The 15,226-nt window shown below is 56.3% G+C and overlaps 2 protein-coding genes and 1 long non-coding RNA gene across 3 annotated transcripts; 1 reads left to right on the plus strand and 2 right to left on the minus strand.

The window, feature by feature from the left end:
- Positions 1 to 612: 612 nt before the first annotated feature.
- On the minus strand, positions 613 to 2,918 carry HOXD11 (homeobox D11). Its single transcript, XM_060621812.2, has 2 exons — positions 2,138 to 2,918; positions 613 to 1,398 (listed from the first exon to the last, which is right to left on the minus strand). The coding sequence occupies exons 1-2, from the start codon at positions 2,916 to 2,918 to the stop codon at positions 1,163 to 1,165; spliced, it is 1,017 nt and encodes a 338-aa protein (XP_060477795.2). The 3' UTR covers positions 613 to 1,162.
- A 6,152-nt stretch (positions 2,919 to 9,070) lies between these two features.
- On the minus strand, positions 9,071 to 10,660 carry HOXD12 (homeobox D12). The gene is made up of 2 exons (XM_060625560.1): positions 9,923 to 10,660; positions 9,071 to 9,773 (listed from the first exon to the last, which is right to left on the minus strand). The coding sequence occupies exons 1-2, from the start codon at positions 10,494 to 10,496 to the stop codon at positions 9,535 to 9,537; spliced, it is 813 nt and encodes a 270-aa protein (XP_060481543.1). The 5' UTR covers positions 10,497 to 10,660; the 3' UTR covers positions 9,071 to 9,534.
- LOC132673145 (uncharacterized) lies at positions 10,189 to 12,415 on the plus strand. The gene is made up of 4 exons (XR_009607882.2): positions 10,189 to 10,268; positions 10,657 to 10,747; positions 11,318 to 11,814; positions 12,090 to 12,415. It is a non-coding gene; the product is annotated as an uncharacterized LOC132673145 (long non-coding RNA).
- The last annotated feature ends 2,811 nt before the right edge of the window (positions 12,416 to 15,226 follow it).

The raw sequence follows: 15,226 nt of genomic DNA on the forward strand, positions 1-15,226 counted from the left end.
TTTTGTAAACAGCCTGGCCTGGCCCTGCAACATAAAGTGCTGTTCAGCCCCCACCACATTCTTTAACTTGAAGCGATAAATGCAGTGAGGAGTGGGTCTGCAGCCTCAGGCCCTATTGCAGGGAGGGGTCTTACCTCCTCTCCTGCAGGCCCGCTGTGACACTAGCAAGGACCCCAAGCCCTCTCCACCATTGGTAACTTCCTTTTGGCAAATTATTTTTTTTTCAATGAAGGTTTCTAATCTTGGTTTCTTTTGGGGGGGGACCCTGGCTCCTTGACAGCTTGTTAAAAGTGAATTTGGATTGTCTAACAAGTTTTTTTTAAATGGTTTCTGCCTTTCCAGAAATTCCAAGTTCACTAAGCTGGGAAATAGGGGGGAGGAGACGTCCTTCCTAGGTCCTGCTCTCCCAGCCTCATTGCCTGGAGGAAGGAGCACCACCATGGCTGGGTCCCACCCTCGATTCAGAAATTCATCTCTAAAGTGAATTTTAAAATGAGTGTAACCTAGAGAAGGTGAGAGAGAGCTACTCTTATTTCAGCAGGATCAAAAAGCATTTCACTTGATTTTCAGTTGCATATGGGAGAAGGTTCTGGCTACTAAAATACCCTAATCAGACAATAAACTTCTTTAAAGAAGAAAAAATCATATAGTGTGTTGAAGCTGTAACCTCCATTTTACTAGAAACCATTTATTCACACAAAACACAGTGACTTATGCCTGGATACGACAGACCAAAGGTACATTTCCCAGAGTTTAAATAATCTGCATTCACCAAGGGGGAAGGTCGGGTCCCTTAAACTCAGAACAAAAACAAGTGCCTTCCAACCAACCCAGCGGCCTAAACTCTCTACAGATCCCACAGCGTCCCCACGGGGACTCAGAGTGAGGGAGGGAGAACAACAGCACATTGGCGGTAAAATTGTAAAGGGACGTTTGCATTTACCATTTTCCCCTTATTAGGATCCATTCGGCCAAGTCCCCGGCCTCGTCCGCAGGCAGCAGTGGTCGCTGGGAGGTCCCGAGTTGACCGTGGGAAGGAATCGTGGAGTTCCACAGAGAAGAGGCGTCATTAAACCCAAGGACATTGGGCCTGCCGAGGGCAGGTTGCTGGGGAGGAGGGTGGGTGAGTGGGGCTCGGGGAGAGGGGTGCTTCCTGGAGCTCTCAAAATAAGGGGTTTCCAGTGAAATACTGCAGACGGTCTCTGTTCAGTTTCTTTTCTTTCATTCTTCGATTCTGGAACCAGATTTTGACTTGCCGGTCAGTGAGGTTGAGCATCCGAGAGAGTTGGAGTCTTTTCTCTTTGTTTATGTACACGTTAAAGAAAAACTCGCGTTCCAGTTCGCGGATCTGGTACTTGGTGTAGGGACAGCGCTTTTTCCGGGACCGCTGGGGGGCCACTGCAAGGCAAAGAAACCAAGAGGTGAGAGAGACCGCTGACTGCCCACCCCCACCCGCCCTGCGGCCCAGGCCCAAGCGAGGGCCAGGCCTCGGCCCGTTGGGGACGTCCCCTGCCGCAGCTGAAAGACCCTGCTTGCGTCGTGGGGGATGATATATGGGCGGGCACAGGAGAGTGCGGGCGTGGACGTGTGTACACGCCCGGACACACACACACACACACACACACACACACACACACTGGCACAGAGGCGGAGAAGCAGAGGGCAAGGCAGGCTCTGAGTTGGAACCCTAAGGGAGAGAAACACGAGCGCGCCGGGGCATCTGCTCCGACTCTAGCCAGCAGCGCGCGTCAGCCAGAGGCTTGGATAAAGTCCAGTTCAAGGATCTCCCCACCCCACCCCCCTTAGAAGCAGGAGGCTCCAGTGTCCACACTCACCAAGTGGCTTGAAATCTCCCCTCCCTCACTCCATGGTCTCTAGCACCACCCCACCCCCCCAAACTGGGGAAAAGCTCTCTGTAGCGATTAATGTCCCCTCGAAGTCTACCTTAAGCCCACCTAAATTGGTTTCCTATCGTAAACACACTTTACAACGGCCCGGGAAATCTTATAGGATGTATAAACCCCTTCGAACGCTTATAAAGCAGCACATAAAACGGCGCAAGCAGAGGGAGGCCCCCGCCGCCCCCCCGCGCCCGCGGCCCCCCGGCCCAGCAGCCCACCCCGCACCGGGTGCCTACCTGTGCCGCCACTCTTTTCAGCCCCCGCCTCCCCCGGGGGCCCCTCGCCGTCGCCGCCGCCTCCTTCTGCCGCCCCCTTGGGCTCCGAGCCGGGGGTCGCCTTGGCGCAGGGACTTCCCCCGCCGCCACCGGCCCCCGTCTTGGGGTCGCCCTTGTCGGCAGCGCCCTCGGGCTGTGGCGGCGCAGGAGGCGGAGGGGGCTGCGGCCCGGCGAACGGGGGCCCGGGAGCAGCCTCGTAGAACTGGTCGAAACCCTGCGGCAGGATGCCGTTGCGGCCCACAGCGCTGTAGAAGTTGGAGGCGGCGCCCGCGGGGCCGTGTGGCTGCCCGGGCGCGGCGCACACTGGCTCGGGCGCCTTGAAGAGCACGTCCGGCCGGCGGCCCGCGGGAGGGAGCAGCTCGCGCTGCATGGCCGCCTCCTCAGCCGCCGCCGCCGCCGCCGCCGCAGCCGCGGCTGCCGCGTAGTAGGGAGCGTAGCCCCCGGCGCCGCCGCTGCCGCCCCCGCCGGGGCCGCCCCCGCCGCCGCCGCCCCCCGCGCCGCCGCCGCCGCCGCCGCGGTACGGCCACTTGGCGCGCTCCAGGCCGTAGTCGCGGAAGGCCACTTCGCGCACGGGCTGGACGTGCGGCGCCAGGTTGGAAGAGTAGGGGAAAGTCATCTGGCAGGACGACGGTTGCGATAGGAACGACGGCTTGCTGGCGAAGTCCGACGGGGCCACATAGTAGGCGCAGCCCGGCAGGTACATGCTGGCTGCGCTCGGGCCGCACTCATCAAAGTCGTTCATGGCTCCGCGGCGTGCGCGCCGGCGAGCCCCGGGCCGCTCCCCGCGCCGCCAACCTGAGCCATCGATTGCACAAGAGGCTTGGGCCAGGATCAACTAAGCAAAAATCCCCACCGGGCGCTGACGTGCAATTCATCTTGATTGATTCTGGTGGTAATTATGTCACGTGACGCCATGGAGAGAAATGTCCTTATATCTATATCAGCTCTCGCCAACACGCCCCGGGACGGCTCCTGGCGCCGAGACACGCGCGCGCTGGGGGCGGATCGGTCTCTCTCTCCAGCCGGCACTCTCCGGGCGCCCCCTGACCAGGCTGCGCCGCAGGCCGGTCACCTGTGCGCCGCCGGCGGCTGCCACTGCTGGGTGCATCTGCCACCGCCCGGCTGGGCCGCCCGCCCGCGCCCGCCCGCCCGCGCCGCTTTAAGTACGCGGACCGAAGCCGGCGGGGAGGAGGAGGGAGGGGGAGGAAGGGGGAGGAAGGGGGAAGGGAAAGAAGCGGAGAGCGGAGGGGGGAGCCCCAGCCCAGGGCACAGGGGACTAGGTGTGAGGTTGTGAGGTTCCCACCCCCCACACCTCTTCCTGCAGCCGCTCCCTCCCCCGCGACGCCGCCACCCTCTGCAGCTTGCCCGCCAGGAGCTTGTTGCTTCTTGCTCAAGGGGCGTAATTGCGCCACTCTCGTGGCTCGAGGAGCCCTGATTTACATATTTCTCAGCCCTGCGCGTTTATCGCGGAATAACTTGGCTCTCTCCATTCCTGACCCCGGGAACGCGAGTGCCAGCCTCAGAAAAAAACCCACGCCAAAACCCTACCAGGAGCTCACCCAGGCCAGGGCCTCGGTGCCCACTCGGATCTTTAGCCCCCTCTCCTCCTCTCTGTGTTCCTGTCTCTCTTTTCTCCTTCCTTCGTCTCCCTTCAGTTTTCTCACATCTCTCTCTCCTGTCTTCTCTTCTCCCACTCCCTTCTCTTGTTTCCTCTTGCCTCCTTGGGGTGTCTGGCTGGCTCAGTCAGCAGAGCATCTGACTCTCGATCCTCTTGCCTTCTTCCTTCCTCTTACTTTCCTCGTTTCCTTTCCTTTCTCTGTCCCCTGATCCTCTCTCTTCCTTTCCCCTAGCTGTGTGTCACCACCTCTGTGCTCTCCCTGTCGCCTCTCTGCCTTTTCTCTCCCAATGCTAAAGCAAGGAGGAAGTTCAGCCAGCGGAGACGCCCCATGCCCCTCTAGAAGGTGGGGGGTCTGGTGAACAAAAGGATCTGGAGTCCTACTCTTTAAAGGTGCCTGGCCTCCCACTCCCTACCAACCGGAGACAAACCACTGGCGCCTCCACCCTCCTCACCCTCTCTGCTTTTTGACCTGGACTGGGACCAGCCCGCCTCACATCCAGCCCCTTCTTTGCTTCGGAGCCCCTCCAAGGCCTACGCGTCCACGCCGCCGAGTCTCCCCCAGGCTCCTGCGGTGCCCTGGGGCCGGCATGATCACTGAGGGGCTCCTCCAGGTGGTCCGGTGGCTCTGGGAGGAGGGAGTGCTCTCAGCAGCTCTTTCCTCCTTGCTTGAGCCTCCCTGTACCACTTGACCCCCAGGGCCCCCCATCCATTTGCCCCAAGGCCTCACTTTCCTCCGCTGCCGCTGTGTCCCTCTTTCCTAGCCCGTGGGGCCGGGCGAGGCCTGGACTCCGGCCTCTGGGAGAGCCAGCGCTCTCCAAAGGAAAGAATCAGTGTCTCAGAAAGAAGCTCCCCAAACCCAAATCCCAGAACCGAGGGCAAGAAGTTGCCCCTGTACCCAAGATTCCTCTGCCCAGGCAATCCCAGAACTGGGTTCTGGGCCTCAACCCTACGCTCAGGGCAGGCGACGCAGGCTGAGAAGCTGGTTCCCTCCCTGGCCCCGGCTGCCGCAGTGCCCGTGTGGTGAGCTCTGCCCACCATGCCGACAGACAGAGAAAAGGCGGGTGATCGGAGCTCATATCTATTTTCTGGCCGTTGTCCCCCCCCTCTTCCTCTTTCTCCTCCCTCCTTTTCTCCCTCCCACTCTTCTTCCTCCGCCCCCCTCCCACCTCTGCTTTCCTCCGAACGCTGCGCAAACAGGTCGGTGGCGACTGGAGGGCAAGGAGGCTCCCCCAGCCCCCCAAACTACCCATCGTTTTGTGCACCTTCCTCCCAGCTGGCACCCTCGCCCAGATTCCCGCTCGCCCCTTTCTCCTCAGTCCAGACCGCCAGCACACTTATCTGCTTCCTATCTCCATCACCCGCCCAAGCCTCTCCCTTTCGGGCTCGTTCGTGGTCGACGCCCCTGGATCTCTCTCCTAAAATGGCTCCCCGGACACTGCACACTGGCCCTGCGGCCGCTCAGGACCCAGGGCAGCGGCTGCGCCCCCCACCCCCACCCCCAGCAGCCGAGTCTTTATGGGTCTGGGAGTGCGGAAAATTCTCGCACCTTCTCTTCGTACGGGGTGGGGCGCAGGCAGCCTGCTGCCCCCAAAGCGGAGCCTGCTGACCGCCGAAGAGGGAAATGGGGAGGACGGAACCATTCAAGTTCAACGACATGGCGATGGCGGCTCCGGCTGGAGCCGCGCTTTGGCGGGGGAGGGTGCGCCATCTGCAGCGGCGCGCGGGTGCACAGGGGAAGGGGCAGCGGACCCCTCTCTGCGCGTTAGCGCGGACCCCCGCCCCCACACCCAACCTTGGGCTTTCATTTTCCGCCCGGCCCGCTACGGCCTTTTGCCCTAGCTCCCTCCTCGATCCTCACCCCGAAACCTAAGGAAAACCGCAGCCTCCCGACCCGCGCGTCCCGCGAGAACCTACCATGAAGACTCCGGCGTTGTGGCCTTGTCCTTGCCTGCGCGGCCCCACTCGAAGCACAGAGAGCGCATCCGACCCTCCCGGCACATCCAGCTGCTCCGCGAGTGGTAGCTTTCCGCGCAGCGCCCAGACGCGATGCGGTAATTTTGAGCCACCCAAGATAAGACACTAACTTGACCTTAACTTTGTCAGGGCGCCCCTGGTATCTGGAGAACGTGAACAGACACTGTCTGGCAGCCCTCGTAAAAGCTGACTGGGGAAGGGATTCTGAGTCATTTCATTTATTGCCACTACAGTTCTGCAAGAAAGCTTTTCCTCCCTGCCAAACTTTAATTATTTATGCTCTTTTAGGAAACGAAAGAAGAGGAGAAACGCGGGGGGAAAACACCCAGAGCCAGTCCCTTCCCAGCAGAACCTTTGGAATGGACTCCCTAAGTCAAATGACCGGAGAACAAAAATGTGGGGAGATCACCTTTGTCCAAGGACGATCGGACAGGCGCTCTGCCCCCCCCCCCCCCCCGAAGGGGGGGTGGTGGTGAATGCAGCTGGGAGAGGCGGGGTGAAGAGGCACCCTCCCCCCCACCCCCGCAGACATGAATATTTACAACGGTTCTGAATTTCTCCTCCACCCGCCGGCCTCCCGGAAGCCTCCCCAGCCCGCCTCCCTCGGGAAGAGCCCCCAGGCCTTAAGAGTCCCCCGGTCGGCCCTCTGAGCTCGCAGCCGATTGAATGCCAGACGAAGCCATTTTTTCTCGTTTAAAACCCTGTTTCTTGATCAAGAGGCCTGCCTGGACTGCCGCATTTCGGAGGACGCATTTGTCTTTGTGCGAGGGAATGTTGAGCACTCAGATTTCAGCATCATTTCTCTCGGCGTTTGTTTCTTACGAATTTCGTCGTGGTTCCAAATCCCTGATAGGACTTCGGCTAGGAAAGGAGAGAGGACACCACTGCCTTTGTATTTGTGCGGGTCAGTAAAAGGGATAGATTTGAAAAAACACTGCTGAAGCCCCAACCAACAGTCAAGATTTTACACATAGAATCCTTTCGATCTCTTTGGGGAGTGGTCTCCATGAATTTCACCTCCCACCCCACATCCCAGGCTAAAGAGAAAGAACATGGTGATTTAATGGTATACATGGGAAAGAAACTGTCTCTCTGTGTTACTGTAGGGTCTGCATCTAAGTCTGATTTCCTAGTCCTTTACCCAGCTTTCCGGACCTGAGGTCTGAGAGGTCTGAGTGTGGCCTCCGCCTTTGTTCCCTTGTTCTGGGAGAGAGATCCAGCTCCCGGTACCACCACCTCCCTGAGCCCCATCAGGTGGGAAAACATTTCTAAAGACAGGGCCTCAGGAGCCTCTGGCTTCCTACCCACCCCCCGCCCCCCACCATTGTGTTTTTCTTAAAGGAGCTACTTTAAAAATATTTTTAACATACACATCCAACTGGCTTCAGGAAAGGGGACTTGGAACCCATGAACACTTGGTCTTAGAGATTTAGTGGTTCTTGCTAATTCTTCCACTTGCTAAAAGCTAACAGTTCTCTAGTTTCCGTCTCAGAGCTGGCTGGGAGTTGGGGTCTGCAAGAGGATGGCAGCTTTCCCAGCCTCAGCTGGAGGCTCCTAAGGCTATAAGGGTGCCGAGGCCACATTTCCCAAGGGACCATGCTGGGCTCCAGGCAAAGGTGCCAGCATGGAGTATTTCCACAGGGCATAGCCTGTTTGAAAGAAGCCTGACCAAAACATGGCAAGGAGAGATCTTTTGTATTGAGATCTGAGGAGCCTCCTATTTCGGCAGGCACCCCATCCCCATAACAGCAAGCTTCAAAATTGGGGAATTAAGGCAAAATACAGAAGCCCTGGTGTGCAACAAGCTGAGAGTTCCCTTAAGGTTGGAGACAAGCTCAGATCTGCCTACAGTCCCCTTTCCTCCCACTTGGATGTTTCATACACATTTTGTTCATGGGCTTTTATGCACCATTTTCTGACCGACTTGGAAGCCATTTTCTCATTTAATGAACAGTCAACACCCGCAGTGAAACCACAACCAGAAAAGAAAAACGAATTTGGTGGCCTAAAATCATTAGGAGGGAATCTGAATTGTTTAGAAAAATTGACATCAGTCCCTTGACAACTTGGCTGGGACTCGGATATTTATTTCCATTCAAAACATTTCTATGTATCTGATATGTACAAGCTATTGTGGGTTTTTTTTTTTTTTTACAAAATCAAAACAACATAAAACATGCACAACAACTATTAGATAGCAGAGAAAATGCAATTAGTCAAAACATCAACTGAGGTCAGTTGGGCTGAGGCTTGGGGCTATGTGGGGTGCCCACTCCCCATCTAGGGCCTAGTCCCCCACTAAAAACAAGTCATCCGACTTTGGGAAGGAATCAACTCTTTGGCTGTCATACATCTCAGTTGAAGTTGGGGGGCGCTACTTCTCAGAAGGAGAGGGAAAAGAGGTAGGGGATGATAGAAGGAGCTGGAGGGGGGTGCTCAGTTTCAGTGAGGTTAAGACAGGACACCCCAGCACATGCAAAACACCTCTACCTGGCATTCAGGAACCCCAGCTGCAACAAAGCAAGCCCAGCAGGGCCCAGGGCCTTACAGGCTCCATGGAGGCAGGCCAGGCATGGGCTCAGGAAGGGCATAGCGCTGAGGCACAGAAAGGCCCCCAGTGGGGTTGTCTGGTGGTGAAGAGGGTGAGAGAGGGGAACTTCTCTCTACTTGGTCTAGAGCAGCGACCAGGGGCTGAGGATTTGAAGGGCCTCCTCCTTCACCCCCTGACTACTGGAGGGCCTCTCACCTCTGCCTAATTATCCTAATTCAAGAAAGACATGTCCGCACCCTTACCCACCTCGACAGGACAGCCATATTTACAGTTGGAACGTAGGACACCCTTATCCTTGCTCACTCCCTTCTCCTCCCCCTGGATATTTTCCCCACCTCTTAGTGCACTCCAGCCTCAAAGCAGACTAGCAGCTGTCCTCACCAGAGCTCAGTCCAGTTACAGAGTGCAGGGCTCTGGCCTAGGCGTGTATGAGGAGATAGGAGACGTAGGGGAGTTTTACCAGTACAGTCTAGAGATTTCAGTTTGTGGTGGAGCCTCAGCCTCCCTGCTCGAATCCATGGGAAGGAAGTATCCACCCCATTCTGCCCAGCTGGAAGGGTCAGCCCAGCCCAAAGTCGGAGGTGTCCATGAGTTTGTCCAGCCACCCCAGCCTTCTTCCCCTTGCCTTTCCTCCCCAAGTCTGAAGGTCTAGGGTAGCTTTTGTCCTCTGCAAGCAGCCAGGGCAGACAGGAGAGGGGCGGCACCCTTTCCTCACTCCAGAGCCACGATTCTGGCTTTGCCACAAGCGGCTTTGGGGGCAAAGAGACAGAATTGGGCCTGCAGCCCTTTCTACTCCTTCCCGGAGGCCTTCCTAAATTCAATTCCACTCTGCGCTCTAGTGAGGTGCCTGCTAAATTCAAAAAGAACTGGGGAGGAGAGGAAAGGGAGTCTAGGTGGAAGCAGAATTCCAAGTACAAGGGTGCTAGAGTGAGCCCCCGTGTAAATGCCCGGGACAAGAGCTAGGACAGGTGACCCCAGGCCCCCACTTGGGAAGCCTCAAGGCCAAGGTTGTGCTGCAACTTCTGCAGGCCCCTCCCAGAGATCGGAAAGCGTGGAGGCCCAACTGGCCAGGGCTCCTGGGCTGTAGACTGAGTGGGAGGGTACTTGGGACCAGCGGAGAAGGAGCGGAAGGAAAAGCCCCTAGTCCCAGTTCTTCCTCCACGCCAGGCCTCGGCTTAAAAGGGCAGGCCTGGCCAGCCGCGGCCAAGCCGGGGGCTAGTATAGCGCCAGCGCCTGCTCGCGCAGGACCACGCGCTTCTTTTTCATACGCCGGTTCTGGAACCAGATTTTGACCTGCTGGTCGCTGAGGTTCAGCCTGTTGGACAATTCCTTGCGCTTCTGGCGGTTGATGAATTCGTTGAGGAGGAATTCGTTCTCCAGCTCCGCAATCTGCTGCTTGGTGTAGGGTTTCCGCTTCTTGCGGGTCCTCCCTGGGGCCGCCCCCCACGGCAGGCCTGCAACACAGCCCCAACCCAAGTCAGCCCTGCCGGCTGCTCCCAGTTGTCTGCCCGCCCCCAGCGGCTCCCTCCCTCTGCACACTCTCCCCTGCACCCCACCTCCCAGCCCAGCCCAGACTGGCCCAGGGAGCATGGCCACCGTTTACCGTCGGGCAGCGAAGGTCGCAGGCAAGAGGCGACGCCCGCCGCCTGCACTGTCATGTTCAAGTTGAGCGGGCCCTTGGTGTCGTCCTTGAAGCCGGCAGCGCAGGGGGTCCCCTCGAGCAGGGCTGCAGAGCCCGCTGCCGCACGGCCCACACCCGCGTAGTCGTACTTGGCCGCTTTGAGAGCAGCGGCCGCGGGGGCCAGGCTAGAGTCGGGGACGAAGGGCGGCCGCACACGGCCACGGTCCTCCGGCCCAGCGGCCACATCGGGCGTATAAAACTTGGCCTGCTCTTCGGGTCCATCCTTGGCGCCCAGGGGCTGTAGACCAAGCGGCCCGGAACCGGCCAGGTAGGGCTGCGAGAAGCTGCCGAAAGCGGTGGCACCGGCAGGCTGCGCTGGGGCGCAGGACGCGGGCGTGGTGGCCCAGGGCAGCGCCCCTCGCGGGTATGAGATGGGGGGGAGCGCGGCCAACTGGCCGCCATTCGGCCGCAGGTTGGAGAAGTAGAAGGAGTCAGGCGACTGCAGATTCAGAAGCGAGCCCACATAGCCCGCTCTGTAGAGACTGCGCTCACACATCTCCAACAAAGGGCTTCGGCTGCGCTCGCAGCAGTATTTAGTTACAACCGGGAATAAGAGGACAGGCTCAGACGATTGGACGAAACTTTGCCTGCAGGTTCTTCAAAGCCGGTCATTTCAGCACCGCCTACATCCCCCGACCCGTTTTCCCCCCCTTCAGGGTATTATGATAACTCCCGCAATATTCGATGGAGAAGGAGGAGGCTGCTAGGCAGAAGAACCAAGGAACGTGGAACGAAGGTGAAACCACTGTGAGTTTCTGGGCTCAGCTTCAGGAGCGGGGGACATTGGGTGCCTTTGCCCCAATGTCCCTTGGGATCCTTCTTGGTCTTGATTGGCTTTGCACTCCCCCTTCCCACTGGCTACCTAGACCAGGCTTGCTTCCACGAGCTTTAAGTTGCAGCTAAGGCCTTTTCTAGCGTTGTGCACCTCTGGCTAGGCTTGTCTAGAGAGTCCACTGTCTGGTGGGGCCACGAGCTCTGTCCCTAGGCCTGAGCTATGTTACTCCTAGGCCGATTCCTTCCTGCCCCTGTCCCTCTGGAGAGGATTCTGCACTGGTCATGTTGCATCGAGGACCCACACATGGCCTGAACCCGGCATGCTCCAAAGGTTTGCTGATGGAGGAGAAATGCATCACAAACTCTGCCCAAGTTTGGTGCCCAGGAAGGTGGTTTCAAACCAATTCTGGTGCGCTTCTCTATGGCCAAGTCCTCTGCTCCCAGGAAATTTGCGGCCATCCCGGTCCGTGGAGAATGCTGGCCCAGGAAGGGGCAGCTGCATTGGCCAATCGTGGCCAAAGGCTACATTCCTTTTATTGCCAGGAGTCACCTTGGCGACTACGTCCTGCCAACCAGAACTCCAAGCTGTTCAACTCCTCTGCAGCGGGCAGAGCAGAACGAGCTCCCCGGACTTGGTGTGGAAGGACAGAAGAGCCAGAGTCACTCGGCGGGGAACAGCACGGCTCGCCCAGGCAGCAGGCTAGCGGCGTTGCTCCGCTCAGCGCCTCCAAGGCCGCTGGCGGGTTCGGAGTTCTGGCGAACAGGGGCCTGAGCAGGAGGGGCGGCGCTCCCTCGTCGGGGGCAATGTGGCAGCCCCCTCCGCAGGCCCTCCGGTTTAGCTTGGCCAGAGGGCTATGGGTCCTCCTCCCCTGCCTCGGTCCCAAGAAACCCAGCGGTCGCGTGACTGGCGGCCACCCCAACCTGCAGCCCGCCTCGCGGTCCCCGAGCCAAGCTGGAATTGGTTAGACCGCCAGCTCCGGCACGGAGACCACACAGGCGCCGCCGGAGGGCAAGGCTGACCACCGCGCTGAGACTTTATTGTGAGTTATGGCGACCAATTGGGCGGCTCTGGGGAACGCAGTCGGTCTCTTCCTCCCGCTCTAGGGCGGGGGTATGGGGTGAGGATGGGGATGTCCGAGACTCCCCAGGGTTCTGTCAGAGTTTCCTTACCAGCTCAGACACAGAGGGAAAAAAACTCCACTCCCCGTCCTTGGGGGTGGGGGCGTGGGGAGGTGTAGGCATAAGCTGCAACCTCAGTTCTTAGGGGCTTAAGGGATCCAGGCTCTCGTTTTGGGAAACTCTCCCTGTTTTCCAGGAGCTACAGACTCCCCAGGCCCAAAAGCTCCAGCTCCAGGGATCCCTGGAGTCTCATCTCCTCCCGTCTCAGCATGCAGCGATGCTCCGGTATTTCCAAGTCCAAGGGTGTCTTCTCCGGACCCTTAGGCAGCCGCACAGCAGCGGTTTACCCCTGGGGACTAAAGACATAAAGGCACTAAGTGAGCAATGAAAGACTAGAACAATTAGATTCCCTCCATTTCTCTTTGGCTCAGAATGGTGTTCATCTGCCCCACCTTATCTCCTGGGTTTGTAATTTCCGAGGTCCAGCAGGCAAAGTTGTACGCTGGGAGCTAAGAGCTTGGAGCTGAGGACTGCGCGGCGGGGCGGGGCGGGGGGCGGGGGCGGGGTGGAGGTGTTGGTGGGAAGGGCAGGAGGCTTGGCTGGTGAGCTGGAGAATGGGAGAGGATTTGGCCGCGGAGCTAAACCGCGAGTTCTGCCAATGCCGCCGACCGCCCAGGAGATGGCGAGCGAGCTCCACGCCTGGCGAGGCGCCGCCGCACGGTCAAGATCAACAGTGAAGGGCGGCACAGCCGGCCTGGGGTCGCCAAGCCCGTGCTGTCACGGCCCGCTGCCAGGCTCCGCCAAGCGTCTCGGAAAGCCGGAGATCGTGGCAGCAAGGCTGGCGGGGACAGCGGAGTCAGAGGCACCCGGCAGGCTGCCAGACACGGGGAAGTGTCGCGGCCGCCCCTTTGTCTGGCGGTGCGTCCCGACTGCAAAAGCCTCCATCGCCTCCTGGATCACGCGTAGACGCGCGGGCCTGGAGTCTCCACCAGCGGCACTCCAAACCTGCTAGGTTTCAGACGCGTCCTCCCTGCGGCCTCTCGGTCTCCGCCCGAAGAAAGGCCTCTCTCCCAAGCTCCCTTCGCCTTTGCTCCCCGTGGGCCTCCCTACCAGCGCTCGGGCCACCTACCGGCTCCTCTCCTCCCTCCTCAATTCGGAATATAAAAGGAATGCATATAAATAGCAACGTCTTCATCTGTTATTGATTTAGCCATCAATTCAAATTCCACCGGAGAGCATTTGAGCAGTTTTAATCTTCAGCAAACCTCCCCATTTCTCCTAGGCAGAGTAAACTGACCAGCAAACTACGGATGAAAGGAAAACCTCCAGGCAATCCCCGCATCCGACAGGAAACCTCAGAAATGGACCTGGGAAATGGAGTGCGGCCCTGGAGTCTGGAATTTACCAAAAAGGAGGGAAAACGACGTTGGAAAAGAAGGGAAAACAGGCCTGCTTCAGATGAAAGCACATCTTGCGAGGAAAGCAACATGCTAATTAGAAACTCTTCCTTAAAGTGGGAGGTCGGGGTAGTTATGTCCAGGGTTAGTTATGTTCAGGGTTACTTCTCCAGAATTTGAGTCGTAGTCCGTTCTCTCTCTGTTTTCCTCTGTCTCCCTCTGTGTCTCTCTATCTGCCAGTTAAAACGAAGTTGGCCGCCCACAGCCAACCATCGATGCAAGATATGAAAGAAATCAAGCCGGGCCAGAGAAAACGAAAGTAGCTCCGGACCTTGGGTCTCTGCGTTTTCTCTAGCGGATCCATAAGGGAGCCCCCCCGCCATAAGAGTTTACATATTGTGTGAGGTTTTAAACATGCGTATTTAACTTACATACCAAAAAGTTAGCAACCACTAAACTGATTGTGCCTAGGCGCTAACAACACGAGGCACCCAGCTCCTCAGCGGCCATTTCCTTGAGTGGCAAAAAGGCCTCAAAAAAGCAAGTTCATTGGGCCTAAAAATTGCGTCTAGAGGTTTAGGGCGTATAATTATGGTTTTCAGTCCTCAAACGCTGTTTGGAGGCTGCTCGGAAAGGGCGATAAGGGATCAGCCTGAAATGTTTCTTTTTCAATTGCCAAATATGGATGTGTCTAATTTCAGGATCTTCCAAGAGTAGATATTTATAACAGCCTTTCTAGGAAGAACACCTTCAAGTGAGCACAATTTCCTACACCCAGACACAAACATACATATTGATTAAAAAAATAAAACTAGTTGAATAAAGTGATAATATTGAAAGAGAAGTAAAATTTTATTGGAGATTTTTTTTTTGTCCGGTAAAAAATACCATTTCAGACACCGCAAATTATATTCTCATTTAAAGACATCACTACTTATGTTAAAGCCACAGGGAAAAGGGTGGAGAGGGGTGGCGGAAATGGAGTGGAGTTTCAGAGTAGAACTGGTATTGAGTTTCCTTCATCTATAGCGAACATCATAATGTTGAGGACAACAAGATTTTATAATAAATAAGAACACAAGAGGTAACACAAGCTTGAAAAAAGAAAATATATAAAAGACGAAGAAACAAGAGAGTTCTGTTTATTTGCATCTCCCTAGGAATAAAAAAAATCATTTTTAAATGCCTGAAGCACTGCACACATATCCCAGCTCACAGACATTTCATCTACAAAAATATCTCTTGGTTGTATAAATATGCAGCACTTTAAAAAGTAGTTATTTATCATCACATCATTTTTTTTTCCACCTTGAACTTTAGAGCTCCACATTTTCATATTTGTTAGATGTTTTAAAATTCCACGAGGGGCTCAATACATTTGTTCAGACAGTCAAGTTCTTCATTGGGTTCTGGACAAAAGTTCCCACCCTTGGCCACATTGATTCATTCTCTTTCAGGGGACTGAGGAGATCACTTCAGTTCTAGTCCCACAGACCCAGGGTCAAGGAGAAGGTGTGCATTTATACCATCCATGGATTACTCTCACATTTGCAGCCATTTAAATATCTGCATTCAGAGCTGGGGAAATGAAGGCATCCATGAGGACAAATTATTTTCAAATTAAAGATTATAAAAGCACAAATCGACGACATATACTAAACACATAGAAGTACAACAGCAAATGAAAGATCCGAAGTAGGGAAGATTGTCTTCATTTCAATATCGATACAAACCCTATTTAATAAGGTAGCTGCTTTTAAAGCCATCAGAGTACCTCCAGCCGCCTGTTTTTAGACTTTCCCAGTGACCTTAGAGCGCTGCCTGCCCAGAGCTGTTTCCACTTGCCTCAGGGTGACTGCTGAGAGCTAATGATTAAATTGCCCAATCACAGGATATGAATGACTGCAAATCGTTCTGCCCTAATAGATTATGAAGA

The sequence above is a fragment of the Panthera onca genome, chromosome C1 (genome assembly GCF_046562875.1).
Source record: "Panthera onca isolate mPanOnc1 chromosome C1, mPanOnc1 haplotype 2, whole genome shotgun sequence".
NCBI lineage: Eukaryota > Metazoa > Chordata > Mammalia > Carnivora > Felidae > Panthera > Panthera onca.

Coding starts and splice junctions, on each gene's coding strand:
- HOXD11 (XM_060621812.2), bottom strand. CDS start 2,918: ATGAACGACTTTGATGAGTGCGGCCCGAGCGCAGCCAGCATGTACCTG. Junction 1,399..2,137: donor TGAAAAGAGTGGCGGCACAG/GTAGGCACCCGG, acceptor TTTGCCTTGCAG/TGGCCCCCCAGCGGTCCCGG.
- HOXD12 (XM_060625560.1), bottom strand. CDS start 10,496: ATGTGTGAGCGCAGTCTCTACAGAGCGGGCTATGTGGGCTCGCTTCTG. Junction 9,774..9,922: donor GCGACCTTCGCTGCCCGACG/GTAAACGGTGGC, acceptor GCTGTGTTGCAG/GCCTGCCGTGGGGGGCGGCC.